This window comes from Saccoglossus kowalevskii, chromosome 5 (genome assembly GCF_978046115.1).
Source record: "Saccoglossus kowalevskii chromosome 5, keSacKowa6.1, whole genome shotgun sequence".
Classification (NCBI taxonomy): Eukaryota; Metazoa; Hemichordata; class Enteropneusta; family Harrimaniidae; genus Saccoglossus; species Saccoglossus kowalevskii.
Genome location: NC_140645.1, coordinates 8,576,385 through 8,594,320, shown reverse-complemented (window position 1 = coordinate 8,594,320; position 17,936 = coordinate 8,576,385). Strand labels below are relative to the sequence as shown.

General features: G+C 41.3%; 1 protein-coding gene across 1 annotated transcript in view; it reads right to left on the bottom strand.

Moving 5' to 3' along the window:
• Positions 1–17,936, bottom strand: part of LOC102803190 (sortilin-related receptor-like) — a 97,051-nt gene that overhangs the window by 19,168 nt on the left and 59,947 nt on the right. The window contains exons 28-32 of the mRNA XM_085499112.1: positions 5,546–5,689; positions 5,019–5,139; positions 3,672–3,847; positions 2,731–2,840; positions 1,130–1,249 (exon numbers count right to left, since the gene is read on the bottom strand). Of these exons, the coding sequence (XP_085355238.1) occupies positions 1,130–1,249; positions 2,731–2,840; positions 3,672–3,847; positions 5,019–5,139; positions 5,546–5,689 (671 nt within the window). The remainder of the gene's footprint in view (positions 1–1,129; positions 1,250–2,730; positions 2,841–3,671; positions 3,848–5,018; positions 5,140–5,545; positions 5,690–17,936) is intronic.

Sequence of the window (17,936 nt, the reverse complement as noted above, 5' to 3'; positions counted from 1 at the left end):
AGCAGTTACAAGTTGCGATATCACTGAAATTTCCACTATTTTATGATATTGCTCATCACAATAGCCAATCAAAGAAAGCTTAGAAAGAACTCCCGTGTGCTGAGAGTTTTGGAGACACATTAAAAATTGATTCAAAATTACTTATACTTGAGATATTGATGGAATAGCTGAAAACTAATTATGCAAATTAAGTAACTAATATGAACAGATTTAGGTGTAAAACTAATAAGGTCTGCACAATGTACCAAGTTTCATTGGAATGTGATTAGAACCAAAAAAATATTAATTATTATGCTAATTAGAGAATTAATATGAACAGATTTTAACCCCAAATTAATCAGGCTGTCTATTGTCCTAGAGCATTTATATACCAAGTTTTATTCAAATGTGATGATCCATACTTGAGATATTAGTATTAATTAATTATGTTAATTAGGTGATTAAGAAGCATAAATATTTACCAAAAACTAATATGGTGCATAGTCTTAGGTTCATTGAAATGTGATGGGTACTATTTAAAAGTTTCATTGAAATCCAATGAGTGGTTTTTAGACATCAGTGCAACAGCCATAGAACAGCAAAAAATTAACTAATTATGCAAATTAGGTACTGTAATTAATAGGCACAATTTTTTATCTCAAAATTAATCAGGTCTCTGCATAGTCCTAGAATATCTATGTCGCAAGTCTCATTGAAATGTGATGATTAGTACTTGAGATATCAGGTGAAAAGCTGAAAATTAACTAATTATGCTAATAAGGTGATTAATATGCACAAATATTTACCAAAAAACTAATTAGGTCTCTGCACAGTCCTCAAGTAACTATGTACCAAGTTTCATTGAAATTTGATTAGTGGTTCTTGAGATAACGGTGGAACAAAAAAAGTGACATACATACATACATACATACATACATACATACATACATACACACATACACACATACACACACACACACACACACACACACACACATACATACATACATACATACATACATACATACAGACATACAGACATACAGACATACAGACAGGGTAACTGCAAAGACTCCCTTTTGTGCTTCGCACACGGGAGTCAAAAATCCAGAGGCATTTGACAAATTGAAAATATTCATTCTTTACTTACCCATACAGAGTACGAAGCACGTTCAACCAGTTGATAGATATAAGTCTCTGTTTTATTTGCATCATAAATAGTCAATGGTGACTCAGGAGGCTTTTTTACATCTGTTCTCTGGTAACGAATCTTACAATGCAAAAAAAGAGTAAAGTTTAACCATTAACTTTAGCCATCTTTCACAAATTAATTGAACATAATTTTTCCTATGATATATACAATGTAGTAGATAATAATTAATATTCGTTGTCTTAGATAACTGAAATAGCTAGACATTTCAAGCAATGGCTCGTTATCAATAGCAAATGTTTAAACATATTGGTAGAACATAAGAACACGTTGCTCGTTTCCCAGGGAACCACCCTGCCTGCAAAATTCTGTCTGCACAGAATCCTGGCCGGTGTAGACGGCCTGGGGGGAGACCGTGAGCATCGTCGCTGAGGCAGATGAGCGGGTTTCTCGACGAGTTATTGAGCATTGGCTGTGCCCAAGCTTACTTTTCGGAGGAGGCTGAAGGAGTGGGAGAGGAGGGTGGGCGCAGCAAGGTGCCTCCCCGGCATGTGCCCGCTTGAAGTGAATGAATGAATAAGAACTAGTTAGCCATTCTCAATCTGATCTAAAAAATAAAATAACGTGCCTCATGAACCCGTAATGTCTAATGTATGTACCAAGTTTGAACAAAATCCATCCATAAATGCCAGAAATGCTTGACATTTGATGATTTTTTAGCACAAAAATGGCCACCATTCGGCCATTTTTAATAGGATCGTCAAACCAATATATCTGTATATCTATGACATGGTGTATAATGAATATATAAAATTTGAACATAATCAGTCACAGCAAGTCAGAGATATGGCACTAGAACCACATTCATTAAAACAAAATGCCCGCCAGTCGGTCATTTTGAATCTTATCTGAAAAACAAAATGATGTGCATCAAGGTCCTATAATATCCAACGCATATACCAAGTTTGAACAAAATCCATCTGTAAACAGCCGGGAAATGCTTGATTTTGATGATTTTTAGAACAAAAATTGCCGCTATTCGGCCATCTTGCATCAGATCGTGAAACAAATTGATGTGCATATGTATAATATCATGTATGATGTATGTGTGAAGTTTGATTGTGATTGGTCCAGGCATTTCTAAGATACATGTCCGAACTCACAGACACACGAATGGAAGCACGGGGGGTCAAAACATAAGTCTCCATTTTTGGACTGCGTTTGAACGGGAACTAAAAAAGGGCAAAATTTTTGGAAAGGACTTAAATATGACTTCAATGTAAAAAGAATGTATATATTCCATCAAAATATGAATAACATTGGTAATACTTGTCCACTAATATAGTGTTAAAATACTTGGAGATACAGTGTGTAGTGTGAGAAATTGAGAAGGTCCCTTACCTCGTATCCAATCAGGGTGCCATTGGATACTAATGGTGGACACACACAAATGGTGTTCTAATACTTGGCTATAGTGTGAGAAATTGAGAAGGTCCCTTACCTCATATCCAATCAGGGTGCCATTGGATACTAATGGTGGACACACACAAATGGTGTTCTAATACTTGGCTATAGTGTGAGAAATTGAGAAGGTCCCTTACCTCATATCCAATCAGAGTGCCATTGGATACTAACGGTGGACCCCAATTCACCTGCATTGACACTTCATCAAGTCCACTATGTACACTGAAGTCTTCTGGAACACTTGGCACTAAAATGAGAATCAAAGAAAGCATAGAAAGAATTGAAAGTATTGGAGACATATAAAGTAAAAATAGAAAATACTTAAAATTAATTCATAATTTAAGATTAGCCTTTCAAATAAGAATTTTGACCTCCATTCCAGTTGAGAATCTATGTGAAGTTTGATTCTATATACAACACTACTCTAGAATCCATCAGGTTTTCTAATTGTTTCACCCTCCAGTCTTTAGGTTTTGTTTCAAATTTTGTTTGTTAACATTTTTGAATTGTGTTCCAATATGCACAGAACCACAAAGATCAGCGCTTGTTCAGTATAACTGGAGCCTACTGTAATTCACAACTACAAAACAACACAAAGATCAGTGCTTGTTCAGTATAACTGGAGCCTACTGTAATTCACAACTACAAAACAACACAAAGATCAGTGCTTGTTCAGTATAACTGGAGCCTACTGTAATTCACAACTACAAAACAACACAAAGATCAGTGCTTGTTCAGTATAACTGGAGCCTACTGTAATTCACAACTACAAAACAACACAAAGATCAGTGCTTGTTCAGTATAACTGGAGCCTACTGTAATTCACAACTACAAAACAACACAAAGATCAGTGCTTGTTCAGTATAACTGGAGCCTACTGTAATTCACAACTACAAAACAACACAAAGATCAGTGCTTGTTCAGTATAACTGGAGCCTACTGTAATTCACAACTACAAAACAACACATTACATTTTTTGTACTTCGCAAATATTAATTATAATTTGAGCACACACTGTCAACAATTTGAAATGAACTTGCACTGCAACTTCCATTTGTCGACTATTCTGATTACTTACATCCATCAGGCGTTTGAACACGTATTACTCTCACTTTTGGGAACGGGGCTTTGCCGACTGGTTTAATGGCTACAGTGAATTCATAGATCAGTCCGGCTTTCAAGTGGGTTACACGTTGTGAAGTTCGCGTACTGGATACATTCATGAAGCTATCGTCAGTTGCAACACCAGCCTCCCTATGTAAAATGATAAAATTCAACTCATCTTTATTTAAACGCTGGACATTTACAAGAAACATATATGATTAGAAGAAATTAAGAATAACAAAGAAAAAGTAGAACTCCCTTGATAAACATATACATGTTGCAGTGACAATATTTTGAGTCAGAATCTGTCTATAGTTAATCTGTCTATAGTTAATCTGTCTATATAGTTAATCTGTCTATATAGTTAATCTGTCTATATAGTTAATCTGTCTATATAGTTAATCTGTCTATATAGTTAATGTGTCTATAGTTAATCTGTCTATAGTTAATCTGTCTATATAGTTAATCTGTCTATATAGTTAATCTGTCTATATAGTTAATCTGTCTATATAGTTAATGTGTCTATAGTTAATCTGTCTATAGTTAATCTGTCTATATAGTTAATCTGTCTATATAGTTAATCTGTCTATAGTTAATCTGTCTATAGTTAATCTGTCTATATAGTTAATCTGTCTATATAGTTAATCTGTCTATATAGTTAATCTGTCTATATAGTTAATCTGTCTATATAGTTAATATGTCTATAGTTAATCTGTCTATAGTTAATCGTTTTGGTATTAGTCAATATGTATCCAATTCTGAGATGTTCAATGTATTTACCAAGCCTGAACAAAATGTGTCCATGCACAACCAAGATTTGGTTTCGAAACAGGATGGTTGATTTGATGTATTTTTAACATTTAAATGTCCACCAGTCGGCCATCTTAAATTAGATCGTCAACCGAATGAAAGTGAACATGTGTGACATTAATCTTTATGAACTGGATTTGATCCAAAGGTCGTACAGGGAGGGGGGCAAGCTTGTGAGGGGTAGTAAAAGTGGTATCCTGTCCATAAAGGTTATATCATAAACCTTATAGGTATAATTATAAATTTACAGATATAATTTAGAATGACACATTTTGTTTTGATTGTTGAAAGTCAGGGTGCTGGGCTGGGATGGATATGGTAAATCATTGCCCTGATGTGAAGGCACACTTCCCATAGCATTACAAGGCTGGGCAATACAAGGTATACAATAACATGTATAAAGTTTGAATGTAATTGGTTGTCATGGTAAATTTTGTTTCTTATGCACAAGGCAGCTATGTTCTTATGTAAATTAGAACATATGGCATAATTTTATACATTTCGATCTTACCTCCAATAAACAATGTACTGGAAATCAAAAGTGGGAGTGGTCCTTGGTGCTCCCCATGATACCAGTACTGTGTCGTAGGACAAGGCATAGGCATCTACATACTCAATTGTAAAGTTCCTTGCTGCATAGAAAACAAATGGTAAGACGTTATACATGTACAATTCGTTGCTACACTCAATTTCATTGCTACATGTATTTAATAGATGGACATGGCTTCATCAATCATGCCCGGTTAAACACAGGCCTCCCATTGACTTTTTTTAGTTTAGCACACTCATCCTGGTACAGTTGATTAGCCTGTTATTGAGTCTGTGAGATTCGGAGTACAGCAGCTTTGGTCTCCCCATTGAAACTGTGGCACACTTGCCCAGGTTTTGATCAACCACAGGTAAGATATAAACCAGATATACCAATAATGAGTCAGATTCAATGAGGAAACCAAAGCCACTGTACCCTCGGTGATTGTGCCACAGATTTAACTAGCTCACAAATAGTGAAAATTAATCGATTTACAGTGTTATACTTACAGGGACACCCAGTCTCGTCAGAGAGGTCAAGACAATCTACAATAATGTCACATCTATGGTTGATATCAATGCATCTATCTCCATCCAGACACCTCCACTCTCCAATATCACATGGTGCTCTTGTTGGGGTTGACGTAGTTAAGTCTATAAAAACAAATCATTGCTAATAACACAGTCTTTGTTGCAATTAGGAGAAATATTATTCATGTCGAAAATAAAGTAATAAGACCGAAAAGCATGATGGCTGCTAGTTATGTATTGCTACATGCATAAAATAAGCAAACAAACTGGATATGAAAATCAATTGTTTGTGAATGAATTTGTAGTGCATGGTCAGTAATTGAGTGAATAATGGACTAATCTAATATCAACAGAAATCAGATTAATTAATGAATTCTAAATTTTCAATATATGTGGTCAGAAATTTCTATTTGCTATTCCTTATATTAGCACGAGTCAAACAAGAACGTGTACCGTGTTATCCTAAATAATCTATGTACAATTTTTTTTTTACTAATTTTTTTCATTATTTTGATTTTTTTTACTTTAATTTATAAAACATTTGCGACGGAAATATATGATAAATCATACAAAAATAATTAATTTTTCAAAAAATAAAATGCCAGTTTACCATTTTGAACTGACACATAATGAATCATCATGGACATGAATTAAATTTTAATGAAAAACAAAGCATGTCCAAAATTTTCCACATTTTCAAAAAAAAATAAGACGGCTGCCTGTCATCCATCTTTGATTTGAAAGCAAAACGAATCATCATGAACACGTAGACTAACCTGGATAATGTATGCACCAAATTTGAACAAAAATATCATTTTCAAGAAAAAACAAGGCCTGCCAGTCTGCCACTGCATGTGCACATGTTCAACATAAAGTACTAGGCAATGAACTGACAGAGATGAAATTTTAAGTACCCGTTTCGATCTCCGTTCAAATGGGGACTGAAAACAAGTTATCTATTATTATACACAGAGAAATAAATGGTTTATGGAAGACGTACAAGTTTGATTAATTTGATGAATAATTCTCTTTGTTTAATACAAAGCAATCGTCCAACCAATAGCATTGATATAAGTTGTGTCAATATCATATCATGAATTGCATGTAACATTTGATTGACAAACATAGGGGGCCACACTCAAACAGGTGTTTTTAGAACTACAGTTGCACTGAAATAATTTGGTAATATCCAGGTAGAACACTATTCAGGGATTTATGAACAATCACTGACAAGCCACAATCAATTGATAACAGTTCTAACTAGTGTGGTGCTTTCTAACAGACTTGATTTTGTAAGAATCCCAAGTCAAAATGGTATTCACCAAAATCTAATGATTTGAGGCACAACAATTTCATTGTCACTGATTTCCTTCATTTTTGCACTAATTTTGTTTATAAAATATGAATTTCATTAGATTACTATATCGATGTATGATTTTCTGTTTCTGTCAATAATGTGCCACTGATTTAGTTTAATGAACTAGTTGCATCACAGCTGATCTGTGTGTGTCAATGGCGGGTCATATCAACTTAGAGAGCACATTGGTAGGATTTACATAGTGTGGAGTATCACGGACTACATATGTATATGTACCAAGTTCCAAAGATATCCGTGAAACAGCTAAAAATTGACGACTTTATGCAAATTAGAAAATTAATATACACAAATTTCAACCCTAAACTAAAAATATATATTCAATATACCAGACCACTTATGTACAGAATCTCATTGTGGCATTCTTGAGATATCTGTGAAACAGCTAAAAACTGTCTACTTTATGCAAATTAGGAAATTAATATGCACAAATTTCAACCCTAACTAAACATATATACTCAGTATACCAGACCACCTAAGTACAGAATGTCATTGAAGTCTGATGAGGCGTTCTTGAGATATGTGTGAACAGCTTAAAATTTGCTAATTCATGCATTTCAACCCTGAACTATGGTAATCACATATGTAGATTACCCAAGGGCAAACAGATCTATCCGGGGTCCGTCCCAGAGACGAAAAAGCCGGTCCGCCACCCATTGGGGGATCTGCCACTCAGTGTTCTGGGACCAAATACCTCTTGAGAGGGCGTCTGCAGCGCTGTTGCGTTTTCTCCAGAAGGCTGGCTACTTCCTATCGGATCGTCTCCGCCTTGACCTCGTCCCTCGGCAAAAGACCTGAGGGGGGATGAGGAGTCAGGGGAGGATGAGACCGAAAAGAAATCCAATACCCACGTGACACTACTGCGAGCTTCCAGGGATTGGAAATTCTCTTGCGCCAAGCTGGTATGTGCTGCATAAGGTGCGACCCCACGAGAAGGAGCGGACGGGGGTTCGGAGCTAGTGCTTCCCAAACTCCAGCCTCCAGTACGGGATGACGAAGATAGGGAGACTGAGCCCGAGGACTCCGAGTCGTACCACCATCCATGTCCAGGCAGCCGATGAAACCTTCAAAAAGACTTCGCGGTCCCCTGGTCCCCGGAAGTGTCAGAACGCCCACCACCAAAACCACGTTTCTTGGGCTTTTTCTGATGCTTCCCACTACTGGTGTTCTTCTGCCCCTTCTAAGAAGACTATGTGCGCTTTGATTCTCGCTGGTTGTGGCCCCGAGCGAAGGACTTACTGCCTGAGCCACCTTGCGGTTTCGATTTGAACTGTTGACCAGAAGAACTAGCTACCGTGGCCAACAGGGAAGATTGTTTCAATTGGATACGTTGATCCTCAGCAACCGCCAAACCGTTCACCACATTCGCTAACAGGCCACCAAATAGCCGGTCAGCTCCCAAGGCCTTCTCCACAGACGATCAAACTTGCCTCCTGCTGGAGTAGGATAAGCACACAGACTCAGAACTGCCTCTCACTCAACTATAACCGCTCCTGCCAAGAGGGCAATATGGAGAGCAAGATATCCCACATAGCGACTCTCTGCGCAGCCAGGAACTGGCCCATCTGCCCGAGGATCGAGGGTTCGTTGATGAGCACTCAGACTGTCAGAACTTAGCACCTCAGACGCTCCAACACCAAAGAAACCCATTCTATAAAATTGATGGGTCTAAGTTCCGCCCGTAAAGCCTGAGTCACTAGTATGCTCTGGTGCCGGTCAAATGTCCATGCAACGTGGCCTTCCCAATCTGCACTACCCGCCTTAACGAATGTATGGGTAGCGGAGTCGGGTGGGAAACCCGATTGGTTGGGCTTCGTCTGACTGTCCCGACAAAGTGGGGACGAGAGATGACAAAGCGCTCGCCCCCCACTCCTGTTGGGGGAGTGGTAGCTGCACCCCATAAGAGGGTTGCATACCATCCTGTACAGAGGTACCAACACTATATAAACAGGTACCCTCCTTCGCAGAGTCACAAGTGGGAGCAATCTGCGTGGCTTGGTGAGACACAGGAAATAATGCCTGATCAGTCCGAGCCTGAGGGGGTGTGGGGAATACAGAGGAGGATGCGTAAGGCGATCCGCTCCAGGAAGAGGGCCCCCCCTCTATAAAAGAAGTGGATGCTCCCTTTCCGACTGATGTGAGTTATCCCCCTACTGAAGGAGAGATCACTGGAGAGATGGGACACACCTGACCCCCAGCCCTGGTGGTGGAGGGACAGGCAGTATCTCAGCCCGTGCACCCCTACCTGACTTGCGCCCCCCCCCCCCCAGGTCCGCCTGTGTCCTACCATGAGACTGCAGAAGGGAGTTGACTTTTGCAGCTAGATCTTGCATCCAGGATCTCCAAGTCACCTCAGCACCAAGGGAGAGCTAGTCACCTTGACTAATACCGGTAAGGGAAGGCAATGGGGCCTGTCCCTGTGATCTCCAAGCCACCTCAGCACCAAGGGAGAGCTAGTCACCTTGACTAATACCGGTAAGGGAAGGCAATGGGGCCTGTCCCTGTGATTGCACAAGCCACTCAGGCTGCGTCAGTACGATTAAGTCTCGGTGGATTGAACCGGTTCAGTCCCTAAAGGCCGTACTGATTTCACCTCAGTACTTGGTGTCGATGCCAGCGCCCCAGTGGGAACACACTTGTCGCGCGGAGATCGAAAATTCCCATTTATTGTGCAATTATTGATCGATGTTTATACAAATGTTTTCATGTTCTAGTTCGTGTTTATAGTTACTTATACAGGTTTCTCTGATTACGATCCGGCCTTTAGTCGCTGAGTTATAAGCATTACAAGTTTAGAAACAAACACAATCTTACCAGATTGACCATTTTAAAAGTCGGACCCATTGCGAACGTAGGAGAAGTAATCTCAACGGTCACGCGCGATTCACGCAAAACACGTGTCCGACCGAAAGCACGCTTCACTTGTGAGTTTTGTCTTGTACACAACGTTCATCCAGTTTCTAAATAAACGGAGTAGTCCTTCATTTTGACTGACTTCGCATACTGAGATTGTCTTGCTGTGTGTTAATAAGGGAAAGGACCTGTGCTGGACTTTATCCGTCCACAACATATGGTGCCGAGACCAGGATTATTGACACTTTTGTTCTTCGTTGTCCGGATACAACAATCTAGCTACAGCCATGACAAAGCTCAACCAACTAAGGAAGAAGCGGGACAAAGCTAGAAGGGTGCTTGTTAATGCACTAGAACCTGAAGAGGACTCAATTCGCACCTTCAATAGCCAACAAGACAAACCGTCAGTCTACGAACAAATAGCAAGTCGACTGTCGCGCCTACATCAACTAGAAGAAGACTCTATCGCCGCGCATCGTGAATTGTACGACCACTTAAAAGTAGATGATCCAGAATTCGACGAGGTTATAAAGGATAACCAGGAACTGTCCAACAGATGTGCTCGGGTCGATTCGTTCGTCGAGAAACACAGAGTTGTTTACAATCAACCGCAACAAAGTCAAATCAATGCCAGCGCGCGTAACCAGTCTCATAATTCTGCGGCCCAACATGTTCAATTCCCACCATCACTGACATACAGATCGTCTATGCAACTACCTAAATTGGAAATCCCTAAATTCAGCAGAGACGCACTCGAGTGGAACCAGTTTCACGACAATTTCTCATCTGCGATCGACAGTGATGACCGATTATCCGAAGTTCAGAAACTCACCTATTTGAAGAGTTTCCTCACAGACGAGGCCAAACGAACAATAGATGGCTTACAAACTACACAAGCCAACTATAAAATCGCCTTCGATTTGTTGAAAGAGCGCTACAGACAACCCAAGATGATTATCGACGCTCACATGCGGTCACTTTGGGCGCTACCGGCTCCGAACAACGATCCCACGAGTCTAAGACGCTTCCACGATGAGGTCGAGACTACGATACGCGGTCTACGAGTTCTACACATGAACGAGAGCAGTTACGGAGCTCTTTTGATCCCCATGTTGTTGGATAAATTGCCAATTACCTTCCAACAACAACTCGCATGCAATCACGGGGATGACGATTGGACACTCACCGGACTGACCGCTGTTATGCGAGCAGAAATACGAGCTCTCTCTGTCGGCAATAAATTCTCTACACTTTCCTGTGACGATGAGACTGATACAAAGTCTACAGTTGCCGCCTTCTACACAAATACACACGCGAAGAAACCCTACAAACCGAGAAAACCCGCCTATAAGCCGCCCGCTGAACGTAAATGCGTCTACTGTCAAGAAATGCACAACCCAACTTCATGCGTTAAAGTGGCCACCCCAGAACTAAGATTGCAGTATGTCAAAACCAATCAGCTGTGCTTTAATTGTTTGGGATCTCATAAAGCCAACTCCTGTAAGTTAAAGTATAGTTGCAAAATATGTAAGAAGCGACACCATACTTCGCTACATCGTCATAACAAACAATCGAACGACAATAGCTCAAACAATTCAGGCTCTGAAACTCCCCCTGTGAGTGTAAATTTTACCCATGCTTCACAGAAGTTGGCGAACCGAAGCGATCGGTACTCGGGCGATCGTAATATTACACCGAGTAATCCCCCAAACCATGTGTTGCTAAAAACAGCTACTATTCCAGTCTCTTACCGTGGTAAAATGGTCTACGCTACAGCTCTGTTTGATGAAGGAGCCGATCGTAGTTTTGTGACTCACAATCTCGCCCAAAGGCTTAACGCCAACGTACATTTCACTGAACAACTCAGATTGAAGTCGTTCAACAACCCGGATGCCGAATGCAAATCCGTGCCATGTACTACGTTACAACTACATACTAGAGACGGACAGAAAAAGCCCATCGATGTTCTATACGTTAAGGAAATTTCCGATAAGCTCACTAATGTTGTGACAACCAATATTACCAACATGCCCCATTTGCGAGGATTAAATCTAGCCCAAAAACCGATGCCCAGCGAGTCTACTATAAGAATAGACATTCTGATTGGAGCCGACAAGTACTGGGACTATGTCCGTAATGATGTTATTAGAGGCCCGGGACCCACCGCCGTCGATTCCGTGTTCGGATATTTACTTTCGGGGCCTGTCGACCGAAACCACATAACACGCGCCGCGGCATTCACTGGTCGAACACACGTACGAAATACGCGCTCCAATAGTGTAACCGCGTTCCATTTCACCGCCGAAGTACAAGCACTACGAACTAGTCAGGTGTTAGACAAGAACATTGCATCATTTTGGGACTTAGAATCTATAGGGATCCGTGAACAAATCAATCAAGATCCAGTAACAGTTGGTCACACAGAACAGTACAAGCAGTATAGTCAAAACTGCTTGGACGTAGTCAATGGTCGATTTAGCGCCAAGTTGCCATGGAAACCAAATCACGATCCCCTGCCAACTAACTACTACGCAACTGAACAGCGCACGCGAAACATGGTACGAAAATTACCACGTGACATTATTCAGGCGTATGATAAGGTGATTACCGATCAGCTGGATAAAGGTTGCATAGAGAAAGTTGTACCGGACAATAACAATACAGGTCACTATCTACCGCATAGGGCAATAAAACGAGAAAGTTCTGCCTCCACCCCAATTCGTGTCGTCTATGATTGCAGTGCTAAATCTGGGGCCGGTCAACCGAGTTTGAGTGATTGTTTAGAGATAGGCCCTCCCTTGTTGAACGACCTCACTGGTATCCTACTGCGCTTCAGAGCGAATCCGGTTGCCATAACAAGTGACATTGAAAAGGCCTTTCTACAAATTGGATTAAGTACAGAAGACCGCCAATACACTAAGTTCTTATGGCTATCGGACATCAAAAACGTCAACAGCGACTTTTCTACTTATCAATTTTGTTCTGTTTTATTTGGTGCAAGTCCAAGCCCGTTCATATTAAACGCGGCCATCAAAACACTCATCGACAATAACACTGACGTACCAGCCGCGAATGATCTTCAACAGAACATTTACGTAGACGATGTCATAACCGGGAGCACAAACACGAGTGAAGCCATCCAATACTATCACGATGCGACACAGTTATTGGCTACACGCGGGTTCAACTTAAGAAGTTGGAGTTCTAATGACGCTGCTATACGCGAACTCGCCGCCCATGATGGACGGGGGAAATCCGATAACCCCGTGACAGTTCTCGGTATGAAATGGGACACAAATCGCGACATACTACAATGTAAGCAAATCGAGTTGCCTAGTAACGACCCACTGATTACCAAACATGACATTGTTAGTTACACCGCTAGTTTGTATGATCCATTGGGTTTGTTGACGCCCGCGCATATCGCCGCTAAACGACTAATACAAACTTTATGGAAACAGAATCAACACTGGGACACTCCTATCTCTGATAAGTTACGCAACGATTGGGAAGTAATTGCTGAAAACCTCCAAGATAAACGTGAGAAGACGCTATTTCAATGAAACTGACAATACTGTCAACAACGAAGTTGAAATACATGCATTCGCGGATGCGTCTGGCAAAGCATACGGTGGAGTTGTATACGTAAAATCAGGAAATGAAACTTCGCTCGCCATGTCTAAGACACGCGTAACTCCAGTAAATAACCAGACATTGACCTTACCAAGGTTAGAGTTGATGGAAGCCGTAATTGCTACGCGTTTGAGCAAATTTGTATCTACAGCATTGTCTACAAAGTATAATGTTGCAAAATAGTTTCTCTGGTCAGACTCACAGATCATTTTGCACTGGTTAAATGCACGCGTAAAACAGGACACTTTCACTGCAAATCGCGTAAGTGAAATCGTCAGTTTTACCACAAGAGTTTAAGTACGTGCCGACCAAATGCAATCCAGCAGACCTGCTTACTCGCGGTATCACCTCCAAGGAATTATGCGATTCTGAATTGTGGTGGAAAGGTCCTCCGTGGCTGGGAAATCGTGATTCTTGGCCAACATGCGAGTTGTTTGACAAGCCAAACATATCCGTCAATCACGTAGCATTGACGCCAACTGGGGACATCGATTTCGCGCCGCTAGTTCATCAGGATATCCCCGCTACCTATGTCAACAAAGAATCAATGACGTCATCATTAGATAGAAGCCCCGCAGTGACGTCACAGACCCGGGAAAGCCTTACCCGTGAGAATACTCCATCGGTACCAGTCGGCAATCACAATGCATCGCGCACCGTAAACACTAAGGAAGTACCTGTTGGATTACAATATGTGATCAATCTGGATGATTACAATAACAATTACAACAAACTTTTGCGAATTACTGCTTATGTGTTGAGATTCGTACAACTACTTAAATCGAAAGAGAAATGCACCCAAGATAAACCCAGTGCCACGGAATTAAATAATGCAGAAATACACTGGATTACTGACATTCAACATGAACACTTTGCTGATATATTCGCGTCTACCAAAAATGACAATAAGAAATACGGTCATCTTAGTAGCCAACTGAAGCTATTTATCGCCGAGGATAAATTACTACGCCTAGGCGGTTGTCTTCAATAGGCAGATCTACCTTATAATACGAAACACCCGATATTGTTACCACGTGATCATCAGTTAACCCGACTTATCGTACGAGCTACACATGATCGTATCATGCACCGCGGACCCCAGTCTACGGTTAACGCCTTGCGAGATCGCTATTGGATAAATTCTATACGCCGCGTTGTGAATCACGTGCTCCACAAGTGTGTGGTCTGCCGGAAAGTCAGTGGACCAGCTTACGCAAAACCGATATCTACTCCGCTCCCAGAATGTCGGGTAACCGCGACACCTCCATTTCGAATCAGCGGTATTGATTATACTGGCGCCTTATACGTGAGAAGCGCACCCAACAAAACAGTAACTAAAGCGTATGTTTGTCTGTTTACTTGCGTGACTACAAGGGCAGTTCACCTTGAACTCGTACCGGACATGTCTACCCGATCTTTCTTACTAGCCTTTCGTCGATTCGCTGCCGCCGCTCAACTCCATCAATGTTAATATCGGACAATGCTACTACATTTATTTCCGCAGCTCACGAACTGAGACGACTAATGAACGACCCCGAAGTTCAAGCATTGTTAGCGCATCACCGTACAACGTGGAAGTTTATCCCGAAACGCGCGCCATGGGTAGGCGGCTTCTACGAGCGTATGATTGGAATAACCAAATCAACTTTAAAGAAAGTACTGGGAAAAGCATGCGTGACGTTTGACGAACTGCAAACTATATTAACAGAGGTAGAATCTGTCATAAATGACCGCCCGTTGACGCACATCGCTAGCCACGCAGACGACTTGGTACCACTTACCCCATCTCACCTTATGATCGGGAGGAATGTATACAGTCTACCGTATGACGCGTCAAACCACCTGAGTGATCCTATCTCTCTAACTCATCATAATGTAAATCTTCGCTTTGAACATTTGGCAAAACTACAACGCCAATTTGGGAAAAGGTGGTCAGCCGAGTATCTCACCGCGCTCCGAGAACGCCACACTCACACCGCCGGAGGTGTGAAAAACAACACTATAAAAGTGGGCGACATTGTACTCGTTCATAGCGATGTGGAGAAACAAGTGAATTGGCACATGGCAAAAGTTACCCGCTTACTACCCGGCAAAGATGGACTTGTACGTGTCGTCGAAATCAAGACCAAACTTGGAAAAACAAATCGTCCCGTTAATAAGTTGTATTTATTGGAGACGAGTCAAGTCGAAGAACAACGGACTAGCGCCATACAGTCGCCACCAACCGTCCCGGATGTCAACAACGAAGAGCTGACTGAGGGAAATCCAACTATGACGTCACCAGTTACCGGGAAACCCCCGAATGAGAACGGTGTCCCAGAAGACGCAACTGAGGACAGAGCAGACCAAATGTCCCCCGCCAAGAATTCAAACACAACGCAGTCATCGCGACCACGGAGAGAAGCATTTGAAGTCGCCAACCTGCGTCTGATGTACAATAATAAATAAACTGACATTTATTCATTTCTCAATTACAAATATAAGTATATTGATCTCAGTTTGACGTTATTATGTTTGAAACTTCCCATACTATGAGCTATAGTATTGCGTTAATGTTCATTTCATTGACAGGGTATTTGTTAATTCTGAACAATTGATTCATGTTTATGTTACAGACTTTACTTTTACTGTGAAATCGTCAATAATTGAGGCCATTTTGTCGGCCCCCGGAATATGTCGCGCGGAGATCGAAAATTCCCATTTATTGTGCAATTATTGATCGATGTTTATACAAATGTTTTCATGTTCTAGTTCGTGTTTATAGTTACTTATACATGTTTCTCTGATTACGATCCGGCCTTTAGTCGCTGAGTTATAAGCATTACAAGTTTAGAAACAAACACAATCTTACCAGATTGACCATTTTAAAAGTCGGACCCATTGCGAACGTAGGAGAAGTAATCTCAACGGTCACGCGCGATTCATGCAAAACACGTGTCCGACCGAAAGCACGCTTCACTTGTGAGTCTTGTTAGTTTTGTCTTGTACACAACGTTCATCCAGTTTCTAAATAAACGAAGTAGTCCTTCATTTTGACTGACTTCGCATACTGAGATTGTCTTGCTGTGTGTTAATAAGGGAAAGGACCTGTGCTGGACTTTATCCGTCCACAACAACACTGTTTAACAAGATAGGTAACCATTGTGGCTGTAAAATCTGATCCCCCAGCAAAAGCGGTTGAACGGTGTTTATCATCCGCGGTAATATCAAACAGGGAAACTAACTCCACGTTGGGAGAATTTAGATCCGCCGCTGGTGTTTCCACGTTATTGACCGACGTCTCCGCCACCTCAGAGATAGACGAATTTGAAGGTCTTGTCGCAAACGTCGACCCTGCTAGTCAGATCGTGACAATTCTCCAACCATCTCGGTTGTCGACCGGAGGCAAGCCTCGTCGCAATGACCAAGTGGAGGGAGAGATTTTTCACTCATTGAATCAGACATATCCTCGCTAGCTGCGGCTAGGGATTTCCCTTTCTTATCGCGACTTTTAAAAGCTTTAAATCGCTTGCCTTCAGCTTTCCACCTAGCCTCGCAATGCAACCATGTTTTGGGGTTCCATAAATTGCATAGCCCCTTTAGGCAGAACCCAGAGTCCCTGACACAGCCAAGGCACGAATGCCAATACATGTGCGGGTCTCAAACAGGCATTTGCTTAAAGCAGGTTGAGCATGTCTTACGTCCCGACTGCTGCGTCAGGACATTCTTCATCTTTTTTGTGATTTAGGCATTATGCAATCTGGAAAAATAGTACGCAATGAGATCGTGAAAAAATGAGAAAATTCACTGCACCAGAATTCGGAATCCTGTGAATATAAACTTAGCTGGCGATCAACTAAAAAACAGGTAAAAAACAGGGGCCCCTAATAATGGAATGCCTTTAATGGCTTTGGAGTCGATCAACCACACTATATTTCTAGATAACCTCAGTCAGCAAAACTGTAACCTGTACTCTTGTGCGTAGCAGTGGAGCTGAGAAATTTATCCGCACCCGCTGCAACGGAAACAAGCGAGAATGAACGGTACATGCCTCGCGCACGTGAGTGCCATGAGGGTGACCCCTCAGGAGAGGCCTTTATCAAAGGAATCCTACCCTAGGGTGTTCTTTGTGGACCCGGGTATATTCCCTAATTGTTTCCGTTCAGGGCTGTAATCTGTAATTAAGCCTAACAAGGCTTATTATTTTCACGAACTTTCTGGTAGGTGATGTAGTAAACATTGGGTGACTATTATGCAAATCAGATAATTAGTATGCACAGATTTTAACAAAAACCTAACCAGGTCTGTGAATTATTCCAGAGTATCTATAAATCAATCTGTTAAATAGTTATGGAGATATTAGCGAAACATACCAGTAAATACATACACAGATAAGGTAACTGCCATTGCATATTTTGCACTTGATAGTCAAAAACTGAATATCCCTTCCCCCTCATTATCAACACTGTCATGCACATTGTAGTCAAGCAACAAAGAACTCATAACTTGTAAATACAAAGTGTACAAGAA